At 42.7% G+C, this 17,418-nt stretch overlaps 1 protein-coding gene across 1 annotated transcript in view; it reads right to left on the bottom strand.

Annotated features, from left to right (window-relative positions):
• Positions 1-5,704: 5,704 nt before the first annotated feature.
• The window catches only part of LOC311120219 (tensin-1-like), a 92,250-nt gene continuing 80,536 nt past the window's right edge, over positions 5,705-17,418 (bottom strand). Inside the window, exons 16-22 of the mRNA XM_084194831.1 lie at positions 16,802-16,897; positions 14,306-14,383; positions 14,100-14,171; positions 10,720-10,888; positions 10,243-10,311; positions 9,920-9,949; positions 5,705-8,547 (exon numbers count right to left, since the gene is read on the bottom strand). Of these exons, the coding sequence (XP_084050957.1) occupies positions 8,406-8,547; positions 9,920-9,949; positions 10,243-10,311; positions 10,720-10,888; positions 14,100-14,171; positions 14,306-14,383; positions 16,802-16,897 (656 nt within the window). The 3' untranslated portion in view covers positions 5,705-8,405. The remainder of the gene's footprint in view (positions 8,548-9,919; positions 9,950-10,242; positions 10,312-10,719; positions 10,889-14,099; positions 14,172-14,305; positions 14,384-16,801; positions 16,898-17,418) is intronic.

The following is a 17,418-nucleotide window of genomic DNA, read 5'->3' as shown; positions in this document are numbered from 1 at the left end:
GCACACGCTGTGGTTCTCCAGGACCACGTATGTATTTACCCTTATCTTACCAGGTAAGTTGAACGTACCTGGACTGGACATCAACAATACTGTCTTTCCATAATAATGATGGGACAACAACAAAGAAACTGTCTAATACACCACGGATCAAAGAGACCAAGCAGTTAAAGAAAATCAAACAGCCCACAAATCCCAAACGTTCCCTACCCTTACCGGGAACTGACCTCAATTGCAGGAAGCTCATTGGGTAGCACTATTAAAATATTACAATGTTGTGTTTCTCAGTAATTCCACCTCTCTTATTTATGGAAGGGAAGGTAGAAAAAATAAACATCCCAAAGGCAGAAAGATGCAAGCCAGGCACGCATGTGAGGCTTTTCAATAACATCCTGAAGGATGTATTTTTAGTCAGGAAGCACTAGAGACCGCTCGGGAGGGCCTTGCTGTCCGGACCAACGGTGGTCCAACGGTTTTGGGAGCGTTGGATGGAAAGTTTGGACATGGAGTGACTCAGCCATGCCCGGTCTCTTTCGGATGCACAGTGAGGCGAACACCTCCGGAACACACACACAATCCGCTGGGAGGAGAGTACACATGCACACCGTCAGACGAATACACACACACACACTGCTGACCCTGCGTAATATAACAATGTGGCTGACTTGTATGCACATACATGATGTCTTAACATGCAGCTATCACTTGACCTTAAAGGAAAACTCCATCCCAAAACTATATTTTGGTATTTGTTCCATTAGTCCATTGTTGATATAGTGCAGACGTGTCAGCAATCAAGTTCTCAAGATATATAACTTTAAAAAACACAGCCGGTATGATTTATTTACCCTTTATTTAACCAGATAAGTCAATTGAGAACCAATTCTCATTTACAATAACGACCTGGCCAAGAGGCATAACATTGCAACAGTGAACAAACAGGACAACACACAATACCACTAAAAAATAAATAAAGCACACTATACAGAGAAAACAAATACACAACCATAAGAAATATTCACAGTGGGTTAGAACAGAAAAGTCCAAGGCAACACAGCAGACTTAATAACCAGCAGGTACATTGATCAGATAGCAGCTCAGTTTATATGTTTTTGAAGGAGTCTGGTGAGATGACCGTGTCAAGTTTGAGAGTTAAATGCATCACACCAGCTGTATTTCTGTATTTTGAAAGTTATATATCTTGAGAACTTGATTGCTGACATGCAAAACATTTTGGGACTATATCAACAATGGACTAATGAAACAAATACCAAACGTTTTGTGTGGAATTGTCCTTTAATGACACATAAGCTGTGAGTTACATAGTGTATTTTGGCTTATACCACTGTGTTGTTATACAACACTGGTTTTCAGAAGGAGATACTTCTCTGCTTCGAAACGTGTCATGTTTTCATGTGTGACGACCGACAAGAGGCTTTACTTTACCAGGGACACCTGTTGCCCCCCCCCAACCCCCCCCCCCCCCCCCCCCCACCCCACCCCACCCCACCCACCCAGATTACTGCGCTCAGCAACCAGACAAAATATAGATTTTCCGATTTTCCTCCTTGATGCACAAAGCCCACTTAGATGAAATGGGGTTATCTCACTGTCACCATACTCCATATCCATACTCCATACTGCCTAATGCTCCATATCTTGTGATTTGGACCCCCTGCTGGGAGCAAATTTACATTTTCCTCCAGTCACAATGACATTTTGTGAGGCAAAAAATAGTTAATCCGTGAGGCGGGAAACCACACGTGTAACCTAGTGCTCAATGGTGTTTTTGTAGTTTTCCCATCCGCCCGTAACGTTGTGTTTGAGTATTGTTTTTCTCAGAGCTCAGAAATTAATTAATTCAGAAATGAACACGTGCACACGCACACACACTTTTGGGACTTTTGCTTGATCTTGCACCCGGAGGATGGGGAAAAAAAGAAGCCTTGTCCCTTACGCATATAACTCCTTCCCGCACCTCATATATACACACATGTAAATACCTACACGTGCACGCACACACACACACACACACACACACACACACACACACACACACACACACACAATGACTACTGGCTCTAAGCGTAGTTGCACAGCTTTACGGCCCATCAGCTCTCTCTCTCTCTCGAAGAGAAACAGTGACACCAAGAGGCCAGGAGAGTGTATTTCAAGTCCACAAATGATTATTGCTTTTCAGCTCTACCGCTTCATAATGATTCTCAGATATTATATGTATTTAGGTCATTTCAATGCAAAATATTAACTTTGGTGGATTGGTTTCGTAACTGAAATGTGTGCAATAAGAAAGAACTGGACTGTAAAGGTTTCCAGCAAGGTCATTGGGATGCAATGGGCAGAGAGAGCAGGATGAAGGTGGTCAGGCATCGGCCAGGGAGAGGAACCGGGAACTCCTAGCTTGGGTCAGGAGGTACACAGGAATCAGATGTAAACTACCATCCAGGAATCAGATGTAAACTACCATCCAGGAATCAGCTGGTAACTACCATCCAGGAATCAGCTGGTAACTTCCATCCAGGAATCAGTGGTTAACTGCCATCCAGGAATCAGTGGTTAACTGCCATCCAGGAATCAGTGGTTAACTGCCATCCAGGAATCAGTGGTTAACTGCCATCCAGGAATCAGTGGTTAACTGCCATCCAGGAATCAGCTGGTAACTGCCATCCAGGTATCAGATGGTAACTACCATCCAGGAATCAGTGGTTAACTGCCATCCAGGAATCAGATGGTAACTACCATCCAGGAATCAGTGGTTAACTGCCATCCAGGAATCAGATGGTAACTACCATCCAGGAATCAGCTGGCATGAGTAAGTGGCATGTGTACGGTGTTCATTTTAGGGCAGGGTTTCCCAAACTCGGTCCTCAGAATGGTTGGACAGTGTATACCATGTGTATCCTAAACACACCACTAACAAACCTTGAAACAAACTCTGTGTGTGTGTGTGTGTGTGTGTGTGTGTGTGTGTGTGTGTGTGTGTGTGTGTGTGTGAGAGAATAAAGGTCAGAATTCCATTTTGCATATTCAACTCAAAGTTTGTGTTACACTTTCATAATTCATGTAAACAGACATCTTCAATATGAACAGACTTCAGACAGGCAAAGAAAATTCTCAAGTATACAGTGCATTCGGAAAGTATTCAGACCCCTTGACTTTTTCCACATTTTGTTACGTTATAGCCTTATTCTAAAATGGATTAAAAAAATGTTTCCCCCTCATCAATCTACACACAATACCCCATAATGACAAAGCAAAAATAGGTTTATAGAAATGTTTGCAAATTTATGGAAATATCACATTTACATAAGTATTCAGACCCTTTACACAATACTTTGCTGACGCACCTTTGGCAGTGATTACAGCCTTGAGTCTTCTTGGGTATGACGCTACAAGTTTGGTACACCTGTATTTGGGGAGTTTCTCCCATTCTTCTCTGCAGATCCTCTCAAGCTCTGTCAGGTTGGATGGGGAGCGTCGCTGCACAGCTATTTTTTGGTCTCTCCAGAGATGTTCGATCGGGTTCAAGTCCGGACTCTGGCTAGGCGACTCAAGAACATTCAGAGACTTGTCCGAAGCCACTCCTACATTGTCTTGGCTGTGTGCTTAAGGTCATTGTCCTGTTGGAAGGTGAACCTTCGCCCCAGTCTGAGGTCCTGAGCGCACTGGAGCAGGTTTTCATCAAGGATCTGTCTGTACTTTGCTCCATTAATCTTTCCCTCGATCTTGACTAGTCTCCCAGTCCCTGCCGCTGAAAACATCCCCACAGCATGATGCTTCCACCACCATGCTTCACCGTAGGGATGGTATTGGCCAGGTGATGAGTGGTGCCTGGTTTCCTCCAGACGTGAAGCTTGGCATTCAGGACAAAGAGTTCAATCTTAGTTTCATCAGACCAGATAATCTTGTTTCTCATGGTCTGAGAGTCCTTTAGGTGCCTTTTGGCAAACTCCAAGCGGGCTATCGTACATTTTCCTGAGGAGTGGCTTCAGTCTGGCCACTCTACCATAAAGGCCTGATTGGTGGAGTGCTGCAGAGATGGTTGTCCTTCTGGAGGGTTCTCCCATCTCTACAGCGGAAATCTAGAGCTCTGTCAGAGTGACCATTGGGTTCTTGGTCACCTCCCTGACCAAAGCCCTTCTCCCCCAATTGCTCAGTTTGGCCGGGCGGCCAGCTCTAGGAAGAGTCTTGGTGGATCCAAACTTCTTCCATTTAAGAATGATGGAGGCCACTGTATTATTGGGGACATTCAATGCTGCAGCAGTTTTTAGGTACCCTTCCACAGATCTGTGCCTCGACATAATCCTGTCTCGGAGCTCTACGGACAATTCCTTCGACCTCATGGCTTGGATGTTGCTGACATGCACTGTCAACTGTGGGACCTTATATAGACAGGTGTGTGCCTTTCCAAATCATGTCCAATCAATTGAATTTACCACCGGTGGACTCCAATCAAGTTGTAGAAACATCTCAAGGATGATCAATGGAAACAGGATGCACCTCAGCTCAATTTCGAGTCTCAAAGCAAAGGGTCTGAATACTTTTTAATAAATTTGCCAACATTTCTAAAACCTGTTTTCGCATTGTCATTATGGGGTATCGTGTGCAGATTGATGAGGGAAAAAAAATGTATTTAATCAATTTTAGAATAGGCCATAACGTAACACAATGTGGAAAGGGGTCTGAATACTTTCCGAATGCACTGTACTTAAAATATGAATTGATCATTGAAGAATGTAACTTGTGCCCAGTCAGAAATTGTAATAAACAACATTGTAAACTTGCATTTTGGTCCAGTGGATGTTTTTTTATTTTTTATATTTCCCTTTATTACTTTCCAACCCCACCACCCCTTCCCTAATTGGAGTAAACTAGTGAACAACAATGCTTAGGCCTCTACTTCCAGCTTATACATACTATATACATTTTATGGACACAGAATTATTGTAAAATTGACTATTTTGTTTGTTTTTACTCCTGAACTTCCTCTACCCTCAACCTCTCCGATCATTTTCATGATGTCCATCCGGTTTGCTTCTATATGTCATATATTTCTAACTGTGCTCTTTCACAAAAGCGCTCAACCTATAACCTATATACTTATTATGGACACAGTATGCTTACGTTATTAGTTATCTTGTTGTTATTAGTTGTTGTTAGTTGTTATTAGTCCCATCCTTCAGCTCCATTCAACACCACCCATCTATCTCTTAACACCATCCATATAGGATTTCTATTTGCCATATATTTTTCAACTGTACTGTGATGTTTTACAAAAGTTCTGAACCTTTCTATTCTCATTGTTCCTACAGATTGTAAATTGAAAATATATTTTTTTGCTAAAAGTATTATTATATTATTGATCGATTGACTATGACTTTTCAGATCACCCAGTAATGCTATCTGCAGGGTTAGCTCCAGGTAAATTTTGCAATCCTGTGGATGGTCTTTGTGGCTGTCTGTGAATGTGAGAGTGGTTGCATTTCTCCACCCTCATCCCCTGGCTGTTTACAGGAACAATGGCAGAGTGTCCACTTTGTTCCTGTATTAGCTACAGATTGCCCCTTTAACCTTTAACCTAACTTTCTGCCCAGTGTGGGATTAACTTGTCTAAAGTATGGTATCTTTATAGTTTTGTGTTTGTGATTTGTATTTAAAACTTAATAAACAGAGTTTTCCAACAACAACAAAAACACAAATTACTTTTTAATGTGTTTTTTTTTTCTTCTCAGAAATAAAAGCCATACAATAAAGCAAATTAAAATGCATATAGTTCTGTACAGGCACAGAAGCCCATTCATTCACACATTCTAAGTCCAGGCTATTTCCTCAAAGTGGCCACATGTACATCAGAAGAGACTTCTTACGCGCCAAACAATGAGACTGACATTCGTTTTTGTGGTAGAGGGGGATTTACCCAACATGCATTTCTCACACGTTTCTCATAGAAAAATGCAGAATCCACCATGCTTTTGCCACATTTAGTGTTACAGTTGTGAGACTCATCAAAATAATAAATACGATTAAATTTAAAATGGAGGGATTCTCATTGAAGAAGAATGAACAGTTTGATGTTTGAATGGAACAAGTACAGACTCCATGGGAGAAGACAGTGGAGCTTAAAGCTTAAACACAAAAGACCCAGTTGATACAAAATATTAAGAGGTAACAGAAGTGGACATGCAAACATTTACTGTGTATTTTGACATGACAGAATGCCATTTATAAGTGCTAGTTTTTTTTTTCTCACTGGAGTAGGTTTGACCATTGAGATTCGGCTAACCTGCTCCAAACAGAATCAAATTGAATAAGGACATTCATAAAATGATAACGGCCAAAAAATTGACATAATATTTGTCTTCCTTATTCAGAAAATAATCATTTAAACTCAGCCATTTGAGTCTTGCTAGTCCATTGAAGGTAATTGCTGAAATCACAGTTAAAACACTGTAGTAAAAACACAATTGGTAGTCAAACTTTGGTTCACCACACGATGGCAGTAGGCCCTACATAACAACATTAATAATTGCTCAAGAGATAATATGGTGGTCCTTCACTAAACCTGTGATGTTAGATAGAGGAAGTAGTCACGGAAAGAATATCTCGCCTCCAAACACGCAGCGAACATACAACTACACATAGATGCATTGATATTTCACATGACAACGTTTAAGTGTTTAACTCTGACCTTTCCATTTTAGGCAGGTTTATTTTGACAAAAACTTAAAATGTTGGCACAATTTTTTGCAACAAAGAACTTTCCTAGACGCTCTTTCTCCCCCCCCCCCCCCCCCCCCACCAAAGGCTGCTTCATACAAAGACTCATAACGTCAACAAAGTAATGCAGTGATTTTTTTTTTTTAACAAAGCTTTAAAATACATACACTTTACACCATTTATTTAGATGCAGTTCAAAGTCTCATGAAATCTTAGCCAAAGTACAGTCAATTTATTTGACACTCAGTATATCTTGATGTAGAGTAGACTATATATGTAAATGTTGATATATGAGTTAACAGAGTGACAGAGCAAAAAAATAAATATATTTTTTGAAGTTTTATATATATGTATATTTGTATGTATATAGCTTACTTGTGGGTATGATGTGGGTGTTACACGTTTGACAGGCTGATCTGTAAAGATAGTGGCATCTCTCGATCTTTACTGGGATGGTTGCAGGGGGAGAATATAGAGAGAGTTCTATGCTGTAGCAGTATCAATGTGGACTTAAGCTCTCGTTGCCCAAACCCCTCCGCCCTTCAAAAATCAGCAGTGAACTCTGACCTTCCATGATGTTCATACATGCACAGCGGATTGGAGTGGCAGTTTTTCAATGATAGTCAATGGTAGACACAAAAAGGGGAACCAATCAGCCAAAACAAAATGTATATATAGAGAGGTGCATTGCAGGTTGGTCTAGAAGGGTGACGCCAGCTGCCAGCGTCATTACACGGTTTTAATACCCCTCTGTAGGTGAATAGTTGGACCAAACTGGACAAGCTTCTATCTATCCTCCCTCCTTCAACCGTTAAAAAGAGGAGGGGAAAAGAAGGTAGAAGTCGGAGGAGGAGACTAGGACAGATGTGTTCTGTTGTTCTGAAGAGAACAGCTTTGTTCTTTCTTTTCTTTCTTTACTGAAAGCTCTTTAAAAGAAATCCACCAACAACAACAATTTTAGGCCCCAAGTCATCCACACCCTACCCAGAGAGCACTCTGTGATATTTACATTGATTCAACTCGCCAGCGTGCAAAAATACTGGAATACGGTTTGCAAAGAAAGCAAAGATGCAAACTCTTTAGGAATAAAATAAATACAGTATGTACTTGTATATAGAAAGAACATAAAATGTATGTTTTTTTTTTTTTTTTTTTTTTACAAAATATCATTTCTAGCATACCTTCCGACAGTGACATATTCGCTGCTTAAAAAAAATCTTTGGTTGACCAGTCCAAACGCCTGATAGCATAACACCCTCCTTTACATCACACAACTTTACTTCTTCTTCTCTTTTTACGCATCATGCTCACTGACATCAACACTGACATCATTTCCTCTTCCTGTTCTTGTGCTACCCTGCTAGAGATCACAATGGCCTCCCATAGCCAACATCCCACATCCCACACAGCCACACCCCACAAACTGCACTTCCTCTATCCCTCTAATTAGCGCCACGAAGGAGTCCTTCCAAGAAGAAACACACACACGTACGCGCACATTACGCACACACACACACACACACACACAGGTAAAAGACAAGATCAGAAGGAAAGAGGTGACACAAGATTAAACGCAGAACACAAACTAATAAAAATAGGACATATATTTCCTCCGTAGTTAAAAATAACAACAAAAAAACGAAAAAAAAGCCAGTGGTCACCAAAAGGTCAGCTCATCGTTTCTGCGAGCCGATCATCACCTTGGAGACAAAGTTGACGATGGCGCTGGCGGGTTGATCGGGGTCCATCTCGGCAAAGAGGTGACTGACGTTGTCAGTTGTGCTTCCTTGCTTCCGAGCCACGAACCCAAAGAACCTGGAAAAGGGAAGGGAAGCTGTCAATGTCTTTTATCGGCTTGTTCTAACCAGTCAAAGGGGACTAATCTGTAGGAAATCATATGAATCATAGATGAAAAGTGTGTGTGTGTGAGTGTGTGACCAAATGGGTTTGAACCTTGGTTGTCTTCATGCTACAAGACTATTTTAGCCTGCTGAGCTAAAGCCTATTACCTCAGGCCTTAGGCAAGGTTACTCATCACTTGAGCTGGTTCACTCAAACACATCCATTATCATTCATGCTTTACTGTAACCATTAAGAGATATTGTTTTGCTAAATTGTTTGTTTTCCATCTCTATAGTTCCATGGTTAGTCTCTAGGGGACGCTCCATGCCACTGTTACCATTTGGGATTACTTAGGGTCAAATTCAATCCAAATTCGGCGAAGTTCGGCTACATTTCTGATTGAGCCGACATATGCAGCGTTTACCGAGAATGCAGTCTCCGCGAACAGGTGAATATCGCCTTTAGATTTCAATCACGCTATAGAGCTGAACATTAGGGATACGGATTGAATAGAACCCTGTCTTTATGCTGTAACCAGGGCCTGAAACTAACTTTGGGGAAGAAATTCACCTGCCACTTGGTTGGACCTTTTTATTAATTTTTTTGCCCTGGCTGTAATGATAAATATCTTCCAGTAATGATAATGATATTTTGTCTACTTGACTTACTCTACTGCCTTTTAGACCATATGAGTTTATACAATTGAGCCCTAAGTCTCATAACAGTAAATTCATAGGTACTATGATCCCTGAGTTTAAAACCCCAAACCAGGACATGCTATAAATTCTAAACTCGTGACTGCCAACACTGTGCTTTGTTGGCTAAAGGGGCTCTCTTTTATCCTCAGCCCAGTCATCTCTCCATCCATCTATTCCTCCTCTCTGAATCATTGGTGGGGAGCTTTCATCCCTTCTTCTTTCCGCTGGTTTAATGTCTGAACTCCTAAATATCACCTTTTATTTGATTTAGGATGGAGGAGAGCACTAATTGAAATCACATGGGCCAATGTATTAGGGGCAGGTCAGGAACTGATGGTAAGTCTGCCTGAGTGACTAGTTTCCCTCCAAAGAACCATTGTGGTCAAGTTCAACAACTGATTTGGAATCAGATCTAACTACCCCTAGTTCTAACCGGTGCCATTAGGTGCTTAACATCAAAACCATCCTTGGACCAGTTGCTGAAAGTATCAAGCGCTTCCACCGGTTCGCTAGGTTGCTTCACTTTCTTCAGTGGCAAACGTTGCTCTGCAACTCTCAGTCAAAGTAAAGTTGGGCTATCTATAAACAGTACAGACAGAAACACACTAGGACTAGGTGTATGTTACTCAGGTGTACTGTATACTTACTTGGCTGTGCCCCCATCAGGTTTGTTCCACCTGTAGAGGGTTAAATAAACACTATGATATCATGTAACATTATGTATGATATATTCATGACATATAATATTATGAGGTCATTCATTTCAAACAGCAATGTGTGTGTGTGTGTGTGTGTGTGTGTGCGTGTGTGTGTGTGTGTGTGTGTGTATGTGCGTGTGTGTATGTGTGTGTGTGTGTGTGTGTGTGTGTGTGTGTGTGTGTGTGTATGTGTGTGTGTGTGTGTGTGTGCGTGTGTGTATGTGTGTATGTGTGTGTGTGGGTGTGTGTTGTAGCTCAGTGTGGACACTCACTTTCTCTCCTGAGGGTCGACATCACAAAATGTGACGGTGTTGACAGGGTAGTGGCGCCGGAAGAAAAGCCTGTAGGGTAAAAACAGGGTTTAGCACACTACACTACAGCAACGCAAGTTGGATTGAATAATGCCCTCGGTCAGAGTGAGCCGTACCTGGAAGTCACTTGCAAATATTGTTATTATGGTACAAATATTGTTGAGCAGTTTTAAAAATGCAATATACAGTCTTGTACAGTGATGTAGTGGTAAAAAAATAGGTTGGTAAACTCTGATCGCCGGGTCGTGGTGAAAAAAGTAATGCTACCTATACTTCTAATGCATTTTTCCGCAAAAAGTGGGTAAACTGTCCCGCAAAATAAGGTGGGTAAACTGTTCCGTAAAAAAAGGTGGGTAAACTGCATTTACTTGCATTTCCCCTCCACTACACCACTGGTCTTGTAGTAATACTTTATAAATGCCTGTTTGTCCTACTCACTTCCTCTGGTTGTCCGTCAGGGTGATGCCTTGGGGCGACACCTTGAAGTGCACGACGGTGGCGGTGGGCGGAGACGCGGCGGCCATCGTCTCCGAGATCGCCTTGGCGATGGCCTGAGGTCCCGTCAGAGACTCCATGTCCACCGAGTTAATGTACAGCACATTGCACGCTGGAAAAAAAAAAAAGAGAGAGGTGTAGCCAATCAGCACAGTGCATTTCACACTGGAAAGAAGAGAGAGGTCAAAGAGCAGAGAGATGATGTCATGGGCTGTCTGCTTCTACAACACGTATGGTTTGGTTGTAGTGCTTCCTGTTGTGACGTGACATGATCAACAGTTTACAATTGTTTCATTTATAGGATGTATCATGTATGCTTAAGATCAGAGAAACATGGAATAATCTATTACAAAGCGCTATTCATCAAAATGTACACTGAGTGTACAAAACATTAAGAACACCTTCCTAATATTGAGTTGCACCCCCTTTTGCCCTCAGAACAGCCTCAATTCGCCGGGGTATGGACTCTACAAGGTGTCGAAAGTGTTCCATAGAGATGCTGGCCCATGATGACTCCAATGCTTCCCACAGTTGGGTCAAGTTGGATGGATGTCTTTTGGGTGGTGGACCATTCTTGATACACACGGGAAACTGTTGAGCGTGAAAAACCCAGCAGCGTTGCAGTTCTTGACACACTCAAACTCAAGCCTGGCACCTACTACCATACCCTGTTCCAAGGCACTTAAATCTTGTCTTGCCCATTCACCCTCTGAATGGCACACATACACAATCCATGTCTCAATTGTCTAAAGGCTTAAAAATCCTTCTTTAACCTGTCTCCTCCCCTTCATCTACACTGAGTGAAGTGGAATTAACAAGTGACATCAATAAGGGATCATAGCTTTCACCTGGATTCACCAGGTCAGTCTGTCATGGAAAGAGCAGGTGTTCCTAATGTTTTGTACACTCAGTATATACAGTTGAAGTCGGAAGTTTACATACACCTTAGCCAAATACATTTAAACTCAGTTTTTCATAATTCCTGACAATTAATCCTAGTAAAAATTCCCTGTCTTAGGTCAGTTAGGATCACCACTTTATTTTAAGAATGTGAAATGTCAGAATAATAGTAGAGAGAATGATTTATTTCAGCTTTTATTTCTTTCATCACATTCCCAGTGGGTCAAAAGATTACATACACTCAATTAGTATTTGGTAGCATTGCCTTTAAATTGTTTAACTTGGGTCAAACGTTTTGGGTAGCCTTCCACAAGCGTCCCACAATAAGTTGGGTGTATTTTGGCCCATTCCTCCTGACAGAGCTGGTGTAACTGAGTCAGGTTTGTAGGCCTCCTTGCTCGCACACGCTTTTTCAGTTCTGCCCACACATTTTCTATAGAATTGAGGTCAGGGCTTAATGATGGCCACTCCAATACCTTGACTTTGTTGGGGTCATTGTCCATTTGGAAGACCCATTTGCGACCAAGCTTTAACTTCCGGACTGATGTCTTGAGATGTTGCTTCAATATATCCACATAATATTCCTTCCTCATGATGCCATCTATTTTGTGAAGTGCACCAGTCCCTCCTGCAGCAAAGCACACCCACAGCATGATGCTGCCACCCCTGTGCTTCACGGTTGGGATGGTGTTCTTCGGCTTGCAAGCATCCCCCTTTTTCTTCCAAACATAACGATGGTCATTATGGCCAAACAGTTCTATTTTTGTTTCATCAGACCAGAGGACATTTCTCCAAAAAGTACGATCTTTGTCCCCATGTGCAGTTGCAAACTGTAGTCTGGCTTTTTTATGGCGGTTTTGGAGCAGTGGCTTCTTCCTTGCTGAGCGGCCTTTCAGGTTATGTCGATATAGGACTCGTTTTACTGTGGATATAGATACTTTTGTACCGGTTTCCTCCAGCATCTTCACAAGGTCCTTTGCTGTTGTTCTGGGATTGATTTGCACTTTTCGCACCAAAGTACGTTAATCTCTAGGAGACAGAACACGTCTCCTTCCTGAGCGGTATGACGGCTGCGTGGTCCCATGGTGTTTATACTTGCATACTATTGTTTGTACAGATGAACGTGGTACCTTCAGGCATTTGGAAATTGCTCCCAAGGATGAACCAGACTTGTGGAGGTCTACAATTTTTTTTCTAAGGTCTTGGCTGATTTCTTTTGATTTTCCCATGATGTCAAGCAAAGAGGCACTGAGTTTGAAGGTAGGCCTTGAAATACATCCACAGGTGCCCCTCTAATTGACTCAAATGATGTCAATTAGCCTATCAGAAGCTTCTAAAGCCATGGCATCACTTTCTGGAATTTTCCAAGCTGTTTAAAGGCACAGTCAACTTAGTGTATGTAAACTGACCCAATGAAATTGTGATACAGTGAATTATAAGTGAAATAATCTGTCTGTAAACAATTCTTGGAAAACGTACTTGTGTCATGCACAAAGTAGATGTCCTAACCGACTTGCCAAAACTCTAGTTTGTTAACAAGAAATTTGTGGAGTGGTTGAAAAACGAGTTTTAATGACTCCAACCTAAGTGTATGTAAACTTCTGACTTCAACTGTATATATAGGGTCCCGTTTGGCTCAGTTGGTATAGCATGGCGCTTACAACGCCAGGGTTGTGGGTTCAATTCCCTCGGGGGACTAGTATGAAAATGTATGCACTCACTACTTTAAGTCACTCTGGATAAGAGCGTCTGCTAAAGGACTACAAATAAATGTACTATATAGCACAGCAGTTTATAGCTTTGAAAATCATTGACATGTAAAAGGCAATACAGTACATTCTTGACAATTTCCAATGCAGTTAAGGGAGTTAATTTCATACATATCACATTGGTACTAGTGGGTTTAAAGTTCTGCATTTCTGCACACATGCTAAAAAAGAGGCATTGCATTTTCATACAAGACAGTTCCATTGCTCTAAGGACAGTACATGCTTTCTGGGACAAGGCTGCATGGGAGAAAATACTCTCAGGGGTCAAAACCATTCAGTCATTGGACAGAAAACATTTCAGGCATTGTTAGCATTGTTGTTGTCTATTAGATGGAGGAAGAGACAAACACAGAGACTTCTGAGGCAGACGTCAGGGATCTGGGTCAGAATGCAGCAGTCAGGGACCAACAGTCTCATAACAGGAAGGAAAACTAAAATGAAAGGACACATGATTTACCATGGGAGTCAGCAGGGGCCCTCTGCCCTATAGTGACACGGAGGTGACATCACCAGTGTGGGGAGAACAGTGGAATGGTTTAGAGTACGTCACAACAAACTAACAAACTAACAAAAGTCATTTAGATGACCTTTCCATTACATAGAAAAGTGCTCAACCAAACCCAATGGTCAACACAATGATATGCTGCCTCTAACCTGCTCCTTGCTTGAGGAGGTTGTCAGCCGGGTTGGTTGGCGTGGCGATATCTGGGACATCCTGGTGGAGATCTGAAACACAGCAGGAGATGATTCAGAAGAAATTCCCCACCCCAAATTGTATGTATCCATTCAAAATTACACAAACACGCAGACACACACACACACACACACACACACAGGTGCAGACGCACTCCTGGCCTCACCTCTGGTAGGGATGACCAGTTTACAGGGGAGAGCCTGTGGAGTCATGGCATGCTGGTACACCAGAGCGGACAGACAACCTACACGAACACACACACACACACACACACACACACACACACACACAAAGAGAGATTAGTATTAGTTGTGCCAACAGGACAACAATTCTATAAAGATTACATATCCTCATCAAGTCATGTGGATCACACACCCTGGACCCACACTCCCCCCATACCATACCCACACTCCCCCCATAGCATACCCACACTCACCCCATACCATACCCACACTCCCCCATACCATACCCACACTCACCCCATACCCACACTCCCCCGATACCATACCCACACTCCCCCATACCATACCCACACTCACCCCATACCATACCCACACTCATCCCATACCACACTCACCCCATACCCACACTCCCCCCCATACCATAACCACACTCCCCCATACCATACCCACACTCACCCCATACCATACCCACACTCCTACCATACCGACACTCACCCCATACCATACCCACACTCACCCCATACCATACCCACACTCACCCCATACCATACCCACACTCATCCCATACCACACTCACCCTATACCACACTCACCCCATACCCACACTCCCCCCATACCATACCCACACTCATCCCATACCATACCCACACACACCCCATACCCACACTCCCCCCATACCATACCCACACTCATCACATACCATACCCACACACACACACCCCATACCCACACACACCCCATACCACACTCCCCCCCATACCCATACCCACACTCACCCCATACCATACCCACACTCACCCCATACCATACCCACACACACCCCATACCCTACCATACTCACACACACCCTATACCCACACACACCCCATACCCTACCATACCCACACACACCCTATACCCACACACACCCCATACCCTACCATACTCACACACACCCTATACCCACACACACCCAGCGTCTCAATTCAACTTCCATCCCTCCCTTTAGAACATCATTCATTAAGTCTAGTTTCGGGGATAAGGTTTCTTCAAGAAGCCCATTTATAAACTGATGCTGTCTGACTGGTTCAGTTAACTCTAACTGTGTGCTTGGGCCAGTAGCCATCTCCCTGTGGTTCCCAGTAAGAAGAGACTGATACGTGCATACGGTGCCTTCAGAAAGGATTCACACCCCTTGATTTTTTCCACATTTTGTTGTGTTACAGGCTGAATTTAAAATGGATTAAATTAAGATTTTGTGCCCCTGATCTAGACACAAAGTGGAATTATGTTTTTAGAAATTAATAAAAAACTAAACGCTGAAATGTCTTGATTTAATACGCATTCAACCCCTTTGCCATAACGCAAGCCTAAATACATTCAGGAGTACAAATTTCTTTAACAAGTTACATAATAAGTTGCATGGACTCACTCTGTGTGCAATACTAGTGGTTAACATGATTTTTGAATGACTACCTCATCTCTGTACCCCACACATACAATTATCTGTAAGGTCCCTCAGTCGAGTAGTGAATTTCAAATCGAGATTTGACACTTGGACCGGCTTGAGGAGAAAAGTGCTAAAAAAAACGACCTTCATTTAACAACAGCTATAATGTGGGAGGGAAGGGAGCTAGCTACCAGACCTGGGTTCAAATACTATTTGAAATCCTTGTAAATACTTTAAAGCATACCAGTCTGGCATTCCAGGCAGGCTAAAGCAAATGCAAAAGCATTTGAAAGGTTTCAAGTAGTATTTGAACCCACGCCTGGAGCTAGCTAGGCTAAAGCCAGACTCCCCTGCACCTTCTCAGAACGTTGCAGACCATAACCTTTGTACAGCAACTAACGCATGATCTAACGCATTGGCTCCTGTAGCCGGATGGAGCTGACGTAAGACACAGCCCTCTGGAAACATCCTATTTTTGATCATACTTTGGCACCCGGAGGATCTTTTGCTAAACACCTACACGTGCATACACACACACTGCTCGTCTCACACACACACACACTGTTCATTTCACACACACACACACACACATGTAATGCGGTCTGTGGATGAAATTAGAGGGGGGAGCATTTGAACCGTACTAAACGACTTTGACTGATCCCATCCTATAATTAGGATTAAACGTGATGGGATGGGAGAACGGATGCTCTTTCAAAGATCGGGACAGGGAGAGCTCTGAGAGGGGATCAGTCATCAGACCAATACAGCCAAGAGTCAGTCACCACAACCACATCATGAAACTCATGTCTGGAGTTGACTCGTCCCCCGTTACTGTATCTGAGAAACATGCCATGCTGTTGTCAGAAAGAAGGGTTCTGATAGGTCTGAAAGAAAGATTATATCATCTCTAAAGTCCTTTCTTGACTCCGCACATCCTCTCCTCACTTCCCTCTCAAAACGTCAGAGGGAGGATCTCCTCCTTCAATGCTCTCCTTGCCTCCCCTTGTGTGCGTGTGCATATGTGTGTGTGTGGGGGTTAAAAGTGACTCACCAAAGTAAGGTTCGTTGGGACATCCTTTCAGCTTCACTCCCTTAGGACTCGTCTCAATCAGGAAGTGCCTCACCAGCTCGTTAGTGATGTCACCAGCTACAGGGGCCCCCAGAGGACAAACAATCCAGCGGTGAACAACAACGCAGAGAGACCGTTATTAGTGGTATGTAGACATCACCTCATATGGGGAAGTATTATATAGTGTAGTTATTAGTAAGGATTTATTTCTTTACCCAGCCCGACAACAGGCCAAACCGGACACTAAAATATGATGGTTAATGGAATGTTCTAGGATGATCTAAGTGGCTATTTAAAACTGGCCTCTTGGCAGATAAATAAACTGTGTTTACATAGAACATTCTCCCCCCTTTGTGTGTGTGTGTGTGTGTGTGTTTGTGTGTGTGTGTGTGTGTTGTGTGTGTGTGTGTGTGTGTGTGTTGTGTGTGTGTGTGTGTGTTTGTGTGTGTGTGTGTGTGTTGTGTGTGTGTGTGTGTGTTTGTGTGTGTAGGATACATTCCAATCCACTCCCAGCCCTTAGGAGCTAGCTCTTCTCTTCTAGGGAGTGTTCTCCACCATCAGTTACAGGGACAGTATGATGTTATATTATTAACCACTAT

Source organism: Coregonus lavaretus (genome assembly GCF_964263955.1).
Source record: "Coregonus lavaretus genome assembly, contig: HAP1_SCAFFOLD_1681, whole genome shotgun sequence".
Classification (NCBI taxonomy): Eukaryota; Metazoa; Chordata; class Actinopteri; order Salmoniformes; family Salmonidae; genus Coregonus; species Coregonus lavaretus.
This window is presented reverse-complemented; position numbering and strand designations above follow the sequence as displayed.